Source organism: Epinephelus fuscoguttatus, linkage group LG5 (assembly GCF_011397635.1).
Source record: "Epinephelus fuscoguttatus linkage group LG5, E.fuscoguttatus.final_Chr_v1".
In the NCBI taxonomy this organism is placed as follows: domain Eukaryota; kingdom Metazoa; phylum Chordata; class Actinopteri; order Perciformes; family Serranidae; genus Epinephelus; species Epinephelus fuscoguttatus.
In genome coordinates, this window is record NC_064756.1 from 25,263,081 (window position 1) to 25,278,916 (window position 15,836).

The following is a 15,836-nucleotide window of genomic DNA, read 5'->3' on the forward strand; positions in this document are numbered from 1 at the left end:
ATGGCGATTTTCTGGTTGTATTTATCTATTGTGAAGACATAACTTAGTAAGAGAATGTACGATATGTCCCTCTCCACAGCCTGCTGGAGCTACAGAGGAGCAGCTGCAGCAGTCGGCTCATCTCATTGCGTTGCAGAACGGAACGTTTCAGGAGATCCTTTGTCTCCACGGCAATGAGACTGTTTAACACCTCCTGAGTCCCGTCAGACACACTTACACACATCTTTTTTAATACCACTGTGTTGTTGTTGATGAGGGGAAGTGTGGTTGTTGTTCTTTGTCTTTTATGAGCTGCTGGACAGCTGAATTTCCCTTTGGGGATGAATGAAGCTCTTTCTATTCTCTATTCTAACATACTTGCGAATGTCAAGCTCATGGGATAGTTTGCACACCTAGTGATTCTCAGTTTATTGAGAAACTGCAAATAAAATACATCTGGTATTAGTTTGTGTAAGTTTGCAACGCACCCAAACCTATGTCTTGATTATGAATAAATGTTTCTTCCACTCATCTCTGCCTGAACTCAGAATCATGAGCCTTCAGATGCCTTTCGTAATTCAGCCTCAGCGGGGGCTCTGCAAATTAAAAAGTCACAAAGTTTGCTTTCACCCACATCATCGGCTGTGGACGTCTGGATTTAGTTCTTAATTATAAGAATTTGATGTGCCTCTGCAGATGAGTTAAACTCAAGAATGTGCACGCACAAAGAAATGAAACATGGACAAGCACTCACACTTTAACGCATGAACACACACTCACACACAGATTCAAACAGTACTCAAACTCCTTGTTTGAGTCTTCAGACATTTTCACATCTGCTTGAGCTACCCCCACACACAGCAGGATGCTGGGCGGCCACGTGGCACAGCGCCGCTCAGCATGGCTCTACCTAGATGAAGACAACATCTTCACCCACGCACCCTCTGACACCCGTACTCCCCACTGACAAGACGCAAAGAGTGAAGAGAGCTCCATGAAAGATTTACTAACCAACTGAGGTGGTCTCCCTTAGAAGCTGAGTGGAGGCCTGTGGTTGTACTTGGAAAAGGAGGGAGGGAATTCCAGGGAGAATCCTGGAGCGTCTGAAGTGTAATTTTGTATTCAGAGGAGAGATTTAGTATTCTACTGCTCAACAGTGATCAGTCTCACAGAGGCTTTCACCAAGCCTCCGTCACACCCTGGATCCTGCAGATTGCACCTCAATAGAGTTTGATGGCTGATGGAAGGAGACACTTGCCTGCGTCTTAACACCAGCCAATTACAAATTCCAACCTGACTGAGAGAAAATTTAAAAGGATCACAACACAGAGGTTAGCACAAAGTCACGTGCAGGCATGTGGTTCAGGTTTCTGAGATGAAGCCTGCAGACAAATATACAACACACACTGTTAAACTAACTCACTTTCACAGCAGAGAACGGCACCCAAAGAACCTTCACTTTGATCAAGGCTTTGGTTTAAAATCTCTGCGTTGTTTCTCCGTGTAAATGCACGAGTGCCTGAAGTTTGCTTTGGAGGTTTTAACCCCCATGTCATATGAGAATACTGCATGCGTATACATTTGTGCTAAGAGGCTTTTCCTTTTGTAAACTCTGATACGGAAGTGGTTTGTCAGTAATTACTGGCCTATGTGATCCCTGTGAGAATGAATTCAGCCTGAAACAATACCAGAGTCTCACCTGCATGGACCTATTTGAGAGTTTCCCACAGTAATGCCATGTTGTTGTGAGTGCTGTACCTCTTTCATGATGGCATGGGAATGAAACTGACAAACTAAATGAAAATAATATCCTGTACTGGGAGGAAAAACAACTCTGCTGAACTTTTTTTAAACTCCTGCAGCACTAAAACAGTGCCTTGTGCAGGGTGCTTTCAAAACGTGAGTGCATGAGAGAGTCATATTGCTTTGGAAGTCAGTCCTGCCAGGAAATGAGACATCTCATCTGGCTCTGTCACCATTAATATAATTAGCTTAGGCTGCCTTGCAACCATAGCTGCTTAGCTGCACTACAGTCACTTCTTTATGCTGCAGCCCAGGGGTTATGTGCCACAACTTGTTCCTGTTCAGCGGATTTCTCACGTTCTAAGGGGACTTGGATGTACAGAACATACCCAGGAGCCCCAGGCGGATCAGCCACAAGACGGGTATCTCGTGGAGCGCACAGCTGACACTTGTGCGTCAGCTGCAGAAATATGGAGTGACTTCCTCTTAAAGAAAATCGCCACAGGCTTAATATTACTGACCTTTGAGATGTATTTTACGTCAAAACCTCTCTAGGGGAAATAAAGCTGGATGCATGCACCACTGTCGTTTCATGGGCTGTGATTTTTAAGCATCAGTTGCATCGGCACAAAGTTTAGTCGCGCGTCCTGTGTAAGCTGTACACACTCAGGAGGCACCTGAGGAATTTGCGGTGCTGGCCAAGGTGGGACGGTTCTGCCTCGTGAGTACGCAGGGTGCGCGCTCCTGTCTCCATATCACTGACACTTAAAAATTTAATTCTCCGGCTCCACGAGACGGACATGAATTACGGAGCGCGCACGAGCAGCAGCGAACGAAAGCTCCGAACATGCACGCCGATAACCACCAAATGACACCAAACACGTGGTGTCATATTTAGCTGGTCTGGATCCAAAATTAATTCCGAGCGTAAGCTTTGTGGCGCACCGGAGTGACTTGCTAACAAGCGCAGCTACCAGCCTGTTTGTGTTTGCAACCTGTAGTCAGTTGCTGGGGACGCACGTAGTAAAATGAGGTTTGGAAGCATCATCTTATTCGTCGCTCTCTGCTCTTTTACCGCTTATTATATTTATGAGCCCATTCCCGAGGAGATAGAGGAGAGATGGAAACTCATGCTCATCAACTCTTTCTTCAGAAGTCTCAGCCACCTGGTAAGGAAAACTCTGTTCTTGATTTTCTGATTACTTTGGGAATAAATCCCCTTAGCACAGTGGTTTCTAATTTCAATTTAATGCACAATACCATAATTTAGCCATACATTAAATATAAAAACATGCAACACTGTCTTGCTTTGGTTAGTTCTCTCAGAGCACAGGGTGGCAGGTTTATTGCATTTCGCTGATGTGGATATACATGCTTGTTACACCAGATTATGTCAGAAGCTAATCCATGTGTTGTATAGTCCTGCTCACCTGTTCTAATAATAGAGCTTATTAAGGAAACTCGACTCTGTTTATGACCGTTAGACGCCTGTGTTTACTGTAGTCCATTGTGATACAGCCAATATGACTACATATAGCTTTACATTAATACATACATGGCTGTAATATTAATATAAAAATGAGAAGTGCATTTGTTTTGCCTCACTTCTGATACTAAAAGCACAGCATAGTTAGTCCATTCAGCAGTTAGGAAGGTGTTGCAATAGTTTGAGTAATGCATATGTGTCAAGAAATAGCCTTTTTCAGTGAGTGGGAAAAAAGTGCAAGTGCAGGCTGCTGCCTCAGGACATTGTTGTTTATGCTGTAGGGGGAATAGTGTTCATAGTATTTCAGGATGAAACATTATGAAGTGTCATACAAAGTAAGATATTCGGAGTCAAGCACTATATTTCAGCCTAGATTGTTGAATTATAGAGCCAAATGAATGCCCCTCAACCCTGTACACTTCCATTCATATCAGTGATTGATTCCTTGACCATTATTAGTATTTGTAATTATAGGTGTCTTACATTTTAATGAGATGATACACTTGGAGGATGTAGACACTGATAGTAAGTGACAAGTTGAATGCTAAATGGTCGAGTGTATCTTTATTTTACTGTTACCTGTTTTATAAGGCACTTCATAGTTTTAAAGGAATGCTTCACCCTCCAAATGATTATTTGTGTGTCACTCATTCACCCTGTGTTACATTGAATTCATCAAAAAACATCTGTTTTTCTTGCATGCCTCCACGGTGAACAAAGAATCCAGCGACGTCGAATGTTCTTGGTGAATAGAAGTCACTGGGGGCCATGTTTAACAAGAGTAAAACGATATCAAAATGTCTGTTTACAAACTCTCCCACAATTGATGCAGTATAATCCCCATCTCATCTATCCCTTTGTATGCTTAGTTCCCCAAAAACACAACCCTAATCCCTAGAGTACAGTCTTTTGTACTCCTCAAAGCCAGACTCCATTAACAAAAGCAGGGATTTTACCTCTTGAACTTGAGCCTTGATTGGTAGTTTGTGTTATTGTGTGAATTTGGTGAATCTGACCATCACACAATAACACAGACCAATTAACTTTTGGGTTCTTCGTTCATGTCAGAAAAGGTTTTCGTCATGATCTCAGCATAAAACTGGGTTCTTAAATCATATACAAATGCTCGTTATGGGGTGAAGTATTCCTTTCAGCAAATGCCCAGTTTTACTTTTGAAACCAACAGAAACAGAGTGCTTTAGTGTCTTTTTTTGGACTGATATGAGTGCGCAATTATATGTAGGGTTTGGAGTGGATCCTCTTTGATGAGTGTGTTGTGTTCACAGTAGAAGAGCATCAGCTGATAAGCCTGCTTCATCAGACATAATGGTGTACGAGTCATGCTTTTACAGTGTCTCATTTAGTTGCAACTTCTCAAAACAAATAACTGTAGGGGGCTGTAATATTCACATGACTGTAGTCCCCCTCCCACCCGGTAATATGGCCATCAGCCACATAGTTTAGCATCTTAACGGTCACTGTTTTGAATATTATGAGCTTCGGTCTAGGATGTTGTTTACATAGGATAAACTGCCTGCAGTAGCTTCACTGTATGTATAAGATGTACTGTAATAACGAATAGCTCAGGTTTGATGAACGATGATGTATTCTGTAATGTGTCTGTCTCTGTATCTCATGCCTGTCTCGCTGCTTCCCATTCCAGGCAGACTTCAGTGAATTACTGGGGCTGAAAGACTACATGGGGGTGATGTACTTCATTACTCTGGCTGAAAAGGTAGTGCCTGTGTCTGACGAGCATGTCAAGGTGACAGAGGAGAAATTTGATGGAGTGGAGGTGGTGCTGTACCAGCCAAAGCAGAGGGGCGGTGACATTGAGCTCAGGAGGGCTGTCATATACCTGCACGGTGGAGGGTGGTGTCTGGGTAGTTCCAGTAAGTTGATCGTCTGGATGGATGGATGGTAGGACAGAAGGGCGAATGGATAATACATATTCTGGTGATGTGTTCATCACACAATATATGTATGTTATTGAGATAGTACTCTGAAATTGATGTGACAAATGGCTTTACAGCTTTATATAGACTCCTTGTGACAACTATTAGGACAGAATCATAAATAATGAGCCAACTATCAAGCCACAGAGCTTCCCAGTTTCCTGAGGAAATAACACACCGTCTGCTAGAGCAGTGGGAACCTCAGAGGGTGGTTACTGTGCTAATCCAAAATGTAAAGACGTGACATGCAGTTTGACACATGCTGTTCCTGCAATCTGCTGAATGGTTGTAACAATTACAGAAACATGGATCATGCCAGGAAGTAGTGTTAGACTAGATGTCAGGCCGATCTCTGTTACTGCAATGTTATCTTCATGGAAGGTGACATGGCATATCAGGAGTCGCTGGGTATCAATAATTAAGGTGGGTCGCTTTAGAGTCTCTGTTCTGATGTGTGTTTTCTCTGTCCATGCAGTGATGAGTCCGTATGATCTCCTGGCCAGAAAAATTGTCACCGAGCTAGATGCAGTGGTTCTTTCTGTAGAGTAAGTATTTTGTATTTTTTATAGTCAGTTCTATGGAGCTGCTTTAATACGCTGCACAAACTGCTGTTTTATTTGTATTATTCATAGTTAAGTCCTACTGTTACCCCAGCTCTTCCTCCCTGTGCCTGTCCTCCCTCATTAGTCACAAGCTAGATGGAAGTGAGGATGCAGTAGAGTGCAGCTAAAAGGTTTTCATTTGGGTCTCGTCCTGCCTCCCCCTGTCACAGCTACACTCATTGTTGTTCTTTGGCACGTCCGGCACCAACTCTGCCTCTCAGTACTGTAGCTTTCTTTTGCCAAGACTCTGTCTCTACCCTCTAATTCATTACTCAACATTTTTCAGCTTTATTAAATCAGCACTGAGATGAAACACCGTACTTAGTCATCATACTTTCTTTTTGTGCTTATAACATGGTTGTGCTTGTTGACAGTATTTGGCAGTGGGAGGAACAGTGGATCCATGTATTGCTGTTTGGTGTGTGGGGGTATTTGTCTTATCTGCCTCATTCGAATTCCTGTCTGCAATTTGTGAAGGCTTCAATGAGTAATTCCAGCGTTTCACAATCTCAGTCAGTTGTGTGTAACTTTTGGCTGGCAGACTGAATCCCAAAACAATTCAGGACAGTGCCAATGTATGTAATTAACGTTATATCAGTAATGTAGGTGCAACACTTAGAGTCAGCAAACTTTTAAGGTATTTATTTGAAACAGCCAGGGTGTTAGCATGTTCATGAGCGGTAAGGCCCAGGCGCACCAAACTGACATCAAAGAACTCATGGCAATGGAGGCCAACTGTTGCATTGTCTCACGTTGCCTGTGCCTCTGCCAAAAGTGCATGTGAACACACCGCAAAGGCTACAGCCAACAACCCACTAGCAAAACTAGTTCTGCAACTGCGTTAGAGGAAATAACTCTCCAGCAGGCAGCAGTAGACTGTATTCATCACTAAAAAAGGGAAACCGGAAGACCACCAGGGTGCATTCAAGTTGGCCAGTTAGGACATTAACAACACAACCCAATGATGAAAAAACAAAATTAAAAGCTTAGTGGCCATCTCCGACACCAATTCAGCTTCCTGAATTTGCAGATAAACAGACGAAAAAAGACGTCTAGTGCAAAAGGTGTGGAATACAGCACAAAACCTAGGGCGAAAGTTGCTCGACATGATCCAGCATTGACCAACGACCTGCCGTTGGCTTGGCTGGTCAGGGCCCTTGAATGCATGTGGTTGTAGTCCATTGTCATATAGTTAATGTGACTCTTTATAGATCAAAAACACAGTTGTAACGTTAGTATAACAACGAGAAGTGGCACAAGACGATCCATACATTAAAAAAATTTGGCAATTTAATCAATTGTTTTTTTGTATTTGCAACATTTATCAGTGTAATTTGGTCCAGGTTTATATTTCCAGGTGATGCTTTTCATAAAAAGTTACTAGTCCTTGTTTTACCACCCCTATTTTATTTTGTACCCATGCCAGAAGATATAGTTGTATGAAGAGATGGTTTTAAAAGAACTGTAAATCTGGCAAATTTACACCAAACTGATTATGAAAAATTGTCATTTGTGCAATTTCACTTAAGTCTTTTAAGGTTAGCCTATGCAGAGGTTGCAAAATAAGTAGATAATAGATGTGGTAGCCTATTGTAACAATTACCCCAGGTTTCATAATTTAAAGCCTAATTGAGCAACTTTTTGTTATTTTATTTTGTCATACACTTATTTTTTCTCTACAAGCATGGCAAAATAAAATTAGAAAGCTGATCTGCTTTTGAATGTGTTTACAAACTTATTTAGGAAAAACTATGTTCACTTTGCCCTTAACCCAATGATCTGGTTATCCCTTACAAATGCCATCATGTTTTCATGGCTCAAAATGTTGTCTGTGCACATGGCCTTCAGAGTTCATGTTTATTTATGCTCTAGCTTTAATCTGCGCCTTTCTGCTTTTTCAGGTACCGACTTGCTCCTGCTCACCACTTCCCTGTGCCATATGAGGACGTATACAATGTGGTCAAACACTTCCTCCAGAAGGGGGTGCTGGCCCAGTACTCTGTGGACCCAGGACGCATTGCTGTGTCGGGGGATAGTGCTGGGGGGAATCTGGCAGCTGCTGTCTCCCAGCAGGTATTTTTTTCTTTCTAGTGTCAGTTCTGTAGAAGTGTATGAAGAGGTGAGGCAAGGTTAACGAGCCAGTTTATGATACCTAGTATTGTATTACCCTGAACTAAAATAACCGCTGGGTCTGAGGTGACCAACATACTATTGCATAGCCTGTCATACACAGGTGTGACTTTGACTGACTATTCAGCAGGTAATTACATTCATTTTAAACAAATTTCCTCAATGCAAATTCACTTTTGATAAATAGTACACTTTTTAAATTGTTTATACTGTATGAATACCATATCATAACACTCAGGGAAATGGTCATTCCAGATTGTAGTAGCAGAAAAAGAAATAAAGAAAAATACATAATTTAAAAAAATGCGGGTCCAATTGTTCTGTCAGGAGAAAGGTTTCAGGAAGAAAACAATAAATATTCATATTCCCATTGGGCATAAAAATGTCACTGAAATACTGATTAATGCCTGGTACACACTACACGATATCAGCCTGATTCTAGCCCGACGCAACGGCGTGCAGTGTCGGCATGGATCGTGAACAACGAGTGTCGTACACAATAATCCATCGTTTCATCTCGTGTAGTGTGTCAGAGTAGACGACAACCGAGGCCACATCTAGGACACCTCACGACATTCCAACAGAAAGTCTAGCATGTTTGATTTTCTTTTTGTCATTCACAAATGCTCCTGTCGCAGCCGTCACTTTGACCAATAGGAACACAGAACGACCTGCTGCCGTAGACAACTGTATGACAACAACACCCCAGCCTTTTTGATATTTCTTCTAGGGATGTTACCACACAGAGTAAAAGGGGAAAAATGATGGCATGAAACAGCAGAGGCACTTTGTCAACCCGGTGAGTATTGCCATTAGCATCAAGCTAGCAAACAATGTTACTTCTTTAGAATGGAGACGGACATAAAATTAAACAATTAAAAAATAGTGGCTTTTACTCACCACAACTGCAGAGGCTACCAGCTTCATTTGAAACAGACTACATACTACACATTACTTTTTATCCGCTCCTGTTTGCCTTGATAAAGCTAATGCATCGTGCCATCATTTCAAACTCAATACTTCCTGTATCTGTTTCAGATTAAAAGCCTTTTATGACTTCAGTTGAGAGAATCCCTTCATTTTCTAAAAAGGCTTTTATTGTGAAACATTTGCAGGAACTTGTTGTGGAGGAATCAGTGACTTGCATGTTTGTGTACAGTACTTCAAATGTAGCTCCTGCCATCTGCTGGCACATTTTTAGATTACTACAAAAACATTTTGGCTGGGACATGAACAGACACCGTGACTGAAATAATTGTAAAAGTAAAAAAAAAAATTAAAATAGGACAAGAATAACCCGATGACATCACACATGTCGTGAAAGATGACCCGGGATGATTGATGTGGACCATCGTGTAGTGTGTCATGTCTGTCGGTCAAGTCACTGCACGATTTCATGACTCCACAATTGCATAATGTGACATAGTGACTGTCAGAACAGACAGAAATGTCGTGTAGTGTGAACCAGGCATTAGGGGGACTTGGATTTCATCACACAAGATCTATGGAAGCTCATAAAGAGAAATGAAATAGGCTCTACAACTTCAGCAGTGCAAGTGGCAACAGGTTCCTGAACAGACAAAATGAGGGCACAGAGAATAACCCTCCTCAAGGTGAGGAGTTTAGCTGTCTTAAGAAAATCTCTTAGGAATTTACTTTTGTCTCTCTGATACTATGCCCTTAGCTTCAGTTTCACACACAGTACAAATACTTGGAATGACAAGACTGTGTTTTGTTTTATCCAAGTATAATGACAATAACATTGAGCTGAAAGCACTGCTTGTATCACAATGATTTCACATCCATGCACACTAATGTTTGCATGTATGCACTGTACTAGGATGAGCCAGTTCAGCACCAAGGGAGCTGGCACTATAAAGATAGCACTCTCCCAACTCTTCCAATACGTTTCTCTAGCAACTGTGACATTATCCTAAAGAGCCAACAATGGCTTTACAGGACTCGGCATGACCTTCCTTTTCATGCTTATGTATGATCATCATATTGGCCCTGCACCAGGCGCCTGTTGCTGCTGGCATGGAAGACCAATGCCAGCTAAGGTCAGGATGAAGTACTCTGCTTCCTGTACCTCGGCAACTATCGAGAATCATAATGGGAAACAGCAGTATCAGGACACGGGAGGCAAATAAGAGGGAGAGAGATATCTCCTGAACACCAGAAATGCACAAGTCATCCTATGCTGGTCGAAGGCCTGCACTAGCCATATCATTCTGTGTATATTAGAGGCTGATAGACTCATAAAAAATGGTCAACTGGGGCAATTGATTTGTCACCACAGAACTGCAAAATGTCTACATTCATATTTTATGTTCCCAGATACAAGAATTTCCCTTTGTTTTGATTTTCAAGAACTGACTTTAAAGTACAAAAGGTACTAAGACTACTGCAGCAATGGGGAAGGAATGTGTAAAGCTGTTTGCTGCCTCTGCGGGCTGCACATAAGCCAATGTAAATGGGTATCATTCTGACATGTTTGTGGGTGATTTTCTATACTTGTATGGACTCAGGGTATAACATTTGTGTCCACTAGGAAGCAATGTTAAGTTTAGAAGACCATAGTACAAAGAACATATAGCAGAAATCAGAAAACAATTTCACCCCAGTGACACTGTGAACAAACCACGATGCTGTGAAAGTATTTGGAGGTATCAGCGTACATTATGGACAATGACAAGTACAAGCTGTATGCTCTACAAGATCACTCAGAAATACACAGAAACTTGCGACCAAACTCTGAAAGAAAAAGAAAATTTCCCAACAGGATGTTGGATCAGTCACTTGTGTATTGTGCCAAGTCCACAATGCGCCCAGCTGCGAGCCTCATTGTCCCATGATTACCAATAAAAAGCCTTGCAAGGCCTGCATAGATTTGTAAAGGCGTTTATGTGCAACTCTGCAGAAGCATAATTCCAACTTTAGTCTCCCTAGACAACCTTAAACTGATGGCCCATTGTGGATGTTGGGCCTTGTTGCACACAGTCCAGTTAACACAGCACCTGATGCTGTAGGGGGTTGGAATCAACTCAAAGAAAAGCACCACAATCTAGGCAACAGGTGCACTACCTCTGTGGCCTTGAACGTCACTATTTGAGGCCTCTGGTGTTGCTCCATGACGAGTAGGGGTTTCCATTTAGTGCTTCACCTTCCAGGCTCACAAGATTCTGGATCAGGCATCATGCCCCTGGGCACTCTAATTAGAAGATGTTTGGCAACAGCACTGACATCATGAGTCGGACATCAGGCTGGTAAAAAGGAACCTGTTTGCATAGTTCATCCACTGGTTCACACTGTCATTAGAATGAGCCCATGATCTACCCTCATGGGACATGGCTGTCTCCCAAAAAAAAGGTGCGGTTCTCAGGCAGGTATGTAAAGCGGCACTGCTCAGCGACTCAGTGCTAACCTACCTGCAGCATCTGGCGCAGCCGAGCATGATGCATTCAACTACAAGTGGATCGAGGCATTGAACATATCTTGTTTCACCATGGTAGTGGAGTGGCAACATTCCAGAAAGATAGGTTCAGTTGCCTTTATATTAATATCTTTTATTCTCTCACAACACTTTCATACCTGAATACAGGTTACATTCTTACCTTGCTCATATGTTTTAAGGATTCCCTAAATGATCCTCGTTGTATAAATGACCCTACAATCAGAAAAGATACTTAAGACATTTTTGGCATACGGTTGAGCAAGTTATGTTTTAGAGGACAGTTGTACTGTCACACCAATCCAGTTCTCATCCATGAGTTGAGAGCTTTCAACAGCTCAGAAACAGCTCAGCAAAAACATATGATCACAGAGTGTGATACAATTCTTCCTGTAAACAAACAAATCTAGTTCATGTGATCAGATGATGCTGTTTTACAAAATTCTCAGCACATGTTTCTTTAGATTGGGTAATACTTATTTTAATTTTCTTTGAATACATGCCTGTCTCTCTCTGTCTCTCTTCACAGCTGCAAAAAGAGCCTGGACAGCAGGTTCAGTTGAAGGCCCAGGCACTCATCTACCCCGTGCTGCAGGCTCTGGATCTCAACACGCCTTCCTATCAGCAGAATCAGGACATGCCCATTCTGCCGCGCACCCTCATGGTGCGTTTCTGGAGTGAGTACTTCACCAGCGACAAGGCCCTTTTCAGAGCCATGATGGCCAACACCCACAACAACCCTGAGTCTTCCAGCCTGCTGAAGTTTGTCAACTGGAGCGCCTTTCTGCCAGAAACGTATCACAGAAAATATAATTATAGTGCTCCTGCCGTGGTGCAAGGAGTCGGAGGGGAGGCAGTTGGGAAGGATGGACCATCTCGATCTATTGCTGACCCGAGGGCATCACCCCTCCTGGTTCCAGACACTGCCTTACGCTCTCTGCCCAAGGCTTACATTCTGACATGTGAGTATGATGTTCTCCGAGATGATGGGATCATGTATGTCACACGGCTCCGTGCTGCTGGTGTCGAGGTGACGCATGAACACTATGACAAAGGATTTCATGGAGGGCTGATGTTCACTGTGTGGCCAACTGACTTCCTCATTGCACATCGCATGACAGACAACTTTATTAAATGGCTCAAGGAAAACTTGTAAAAAGAGAAAAAAAACTCTTGACTATTAGTCTTCATTCCATTTTTTTTCCACACAATGCACCAGTGTTGGTTAGGTGCAATTTGTTCCTGTCTGGCATTCAACTTTTGTTATTCTATTCTTTTTCTTTGGTTATGCAATGTTTCTGAAAATATGTTAAGAAATCAATCAACGTTTGTTTTTCCACTCATGGGTTGTACCACATTAGATACCAGTAGGAAAGGATTTTTGAAATAATAGTTCTCATTTGTTCAAATAAGATGGTTTGAGTAAAACACAATAGATATGACATCTTTCAAGAACAATAGTAGTACTGTGTTCATTGTCCAATGAACACACTATTATGCAGGGAGATTTTAGGGGAAAAACAAACGGTGGAAAAATTGCAAAATTTGTTGTGTTATGTAAGGTTAGATGTGTATGTTTTTTTGCTGGTTAGCTTGCCTTTTGTGGTACTACTGATTCTTGTTTCCCATCACAGGACCTTCAACCTGTTCCATTATCCATTGCATCAGAATCAATACTGTTAACGCATGCCAAAAAATAAATCTGAGCTATCCCATTTGGAGTTTCAAGGATCCAGTATAGGTACTAGCAAAGGAGGAAAGGATTTTCACAACATGAAAAATGATATGCAGATCAGCCAAAGTGAACACTGAATGTAGCCTGTACTGACACCTGATGATTGCTTTGTCTGTTTGCAAAACTGTAACCCCTGTGTAGTGGTTTCTGACAGTGCATCAATGACTGGCAAGTGGTTTTCTGTTAAACACAGTTGCTTGCAAAAGGAAAACAATTAGCCCTTATATGTGTAACCCATACACGTGGCACAAAGGGAGATGTTTGCTTGTATAATATTTATGATATATCCTTCAAGTGATTTAAAGGAACAGTTTGTAAGATTTAGGGGAATTTAGTGACATCTAGTGGTGCAGATTACAGACTGCAGCCAGCTGAAACTTCTACCAGTTCCTTCAGTGTTCATTGTTCAGGAGGTATTCACTGGGAGCTGAAATATCTGCAGAGGTCTCCTCCACTCCCAAACAAACGGACCAGGTGATTTAAACCAGTAAAAACGCTTAATAAAGCAGTTAATGTTAAAAAAAATGCATTTTCAATGCTGCTCATTGCAGTGGGGCTGCTAACTACAGTGGCCGACGTGAAAATGCCAATGGCTCTATCTAGAGCCAGCGTTTGGTTTGTCTGTTCTGGGCTGCTGTAGAATCATGGCAGTGCAACATGGTGATCTCCATGGAGGAGGACTGGCTGATATAAATGGCTCAGTCTGAGGTAACGAAAACACAATGATTCTTATTTTCAGGTGATTATACACCAAAAAAAAAACAAAAACCCATATATATTAAATTAAATCCCATATCTGCCAATATATCATCTGAAATCCTACACACTGGACCTTTAAATTGCTGAGTGAATGGTGTCTTCATCAGCACAACATGTTAGTCTTATTTCCACATAGTTTCAGAAGTATAACAAAGACATTATTTTAAGTCTTAAGGCTGTACATCAGGGCAACACAATTAAAGTTCATTAGTCACATTCCATACTGAATAACAATTTGCATACCTCCAAACACTCTTCAGACCATGTATACACAACTTTTTGTGTTTAAGCTTAGCTAGTGTGATATAGCAATACGGCAACGAGAGGAATAATGTCAAGCTTGGGCAACATTTTATTTTGCCTCCTAATATTTACATCACATGTCTCAAGTGAGCTCCCTATAATAAGATTTATAGGTCTGTGTGTGTGTTTGTGTGTGTGTGTGTGTGTGTGTGTGTGTGTGTGTGTGTGTGTTTGTGTGTGTGTGTGTGTGTAAGCGCACTACGGCCTTCTTTGTTCAAGCATGATTTTATTGCAGTGTAAGTAAACAGCTTTACACATGTAAACATCATACTGGAATAAGAATAATGTTCATTAAGTCATAAATGTGAACTTCTACACGTTAATAATGAATAACCCAGTACAGAATATAGACCTGCCTTTGTGTAGTGGATATATTGCATAGGCAATGACACAGAGGTTGCTTTGTTAGAGGAAGTTGCCAGTGCAAGACCAGCTACCAGTTTGTATGCCCATATGTGTTTCTGCTTGTCAAGGTATGACTTCAGTTTATTAATCCTCAGTTGACTTTAAGTCCTCTGCTCTAATAGCATTCTGAGGAAACGTGGTTGCTTGTTTTCCCCTGAGGCCCAACAATCATATGAGGTGGCTTGAAACCATTCACTTGTCTCTCCCTCTTATCTCCTTTATCTTTCTGTCTAAGGGCAACATCACCCTGTGACTCCTCAGCACGTGGACTGGCTATCTAATAGATAACAGGGCGGTAAAGGTTACCAAAAAAAATAATCCCTCACAAGAATGTCTCTGTTATTCAATGTCTCACTGCTCTTTAAGGCTAAGTGTTTAAAAAGAGACACAGCTGATTAACAAAACACCAAAAAGTCACCATTTTTAGGCATGCCATGATTTGAGGGGGTTTTTTTCTTGCTTTTGCAAAGAAGATACACTATCATATAAAGTATGTGACTTTTAATCAAGTGTCTGTTTGTGACAGAAACGTGGCTGGTTTGCTTAAGCACTGCTACATTCTCCGTTGTAAATATGACTATTTCTATTCCCTCTTGGAGAACTTGTGATTTGCATCATTTTTAATTCTAATGTTATCTGTCAATAAATTAACTTGACCTGTAACTACGGATCAATTGTACTTGTGTGTGTGCAATCATAAACTGTGTAAAGACAGAAACACGAGAGAAAGACATTAGAAAAGAGGAACATCAGTGCAGTGGTGCCCCGAGGAGGCACCAATACAATTGCTGGCTTCTACAGGGACAACCAGTCTCACCGCCCCTGGAATTAAAGCATTTCTGCCCCAATCGCATTTTTGCTTGTATAACCCAGCTCCCGTAGCAGCTCTTTGCTCTGCTACTATGGCAGCTCGACTCCTCTTCTCACTGCTGTTGAATAAAGAGAACTCTGTTGCTGAGAGTCATTGTTGAGGTTGAGAAATCAACTTTAATTTATGGTTGTCCACACATGTTTTTAAGCTAATGCATAGGTGGAGAAAGTACAGATTTTTCAGTAAAGGTAGTAGTAAGTTAGTTTAAAGTAGTAGTAGCTTAAGGCATCCATTGGTACCAACCATGTCAGCATAGCTTATGGGGTCTCTTGAACTCCCACTTCAAGATATCTGAGTGATAATGGGTTCTATGGGTACCCACGAGTCTCCCTTCAACTTGAGAATGTTGCCCCCAATAAAACTTGTTATCCCTACAATCAATTAATCAATATACTCTTCCAAATAAAGCTGTATACT

The 15,836-nt window shown here is 41.6% G+C and overlaps 1 protein-coding gene across 1 annotated transcript; it reads left to right on the forward strand.

Annotated features, from left to right (window-relative positions):
- The first annotated feature begins 1,915 nt into the window (after positions 1-1,915).
- Positions 1,916-15,211, forward strand: aadac (arylacetamide deacetylase). The gene is made up of 5 exons (XM_049577243.1): positions 1,916-2,891; positions 4,872-5,100; positions 5,639-5,708; positions 7,667-7,838; positions 11,876-15,211. Exons 1-5 carry the CDS (start codon positions 2,751-2,753, stop codon positions 12,500-12,502), a joined length of 1,239 nt encoding a protein of 412 aa, XP_049433200.1. The 5' UTR covers positions 1,916-2,750; the 3' UTR covers positions 12,503-15,211.
- The last annotated feature ends 625 nt before the right edge of the window (positions 15,212-15,836 follow it).

What these genes read in the sequence shown, in the direction of transcription:
- aadac (XM_049577243.1), top strand. Translation starts at nt 2,751, where the DNA reads ATGAGGTTTGGAAGCATCATCTTATTCGTCGCTCTCTGCTCTTTTACC. An exon ending in TCAGAAGTCTCAGCCACCTG is followed by an intron (nt 2,892 to 4,871) that starts GTAAGGAAAACT and finishes TTCCCATTCCAG; the next exon opens with GCAGACTTCAGTGAATTACT. An exon ending in GTGGTGTCTGGGTAGTTCCA is followed by an intron (nt 5,101 to 5,638) that starts GTAAGTTGATCG and finishes CTGTCCATGCAG; the next exon opens with TGATGAGTCCGTATGATCTC.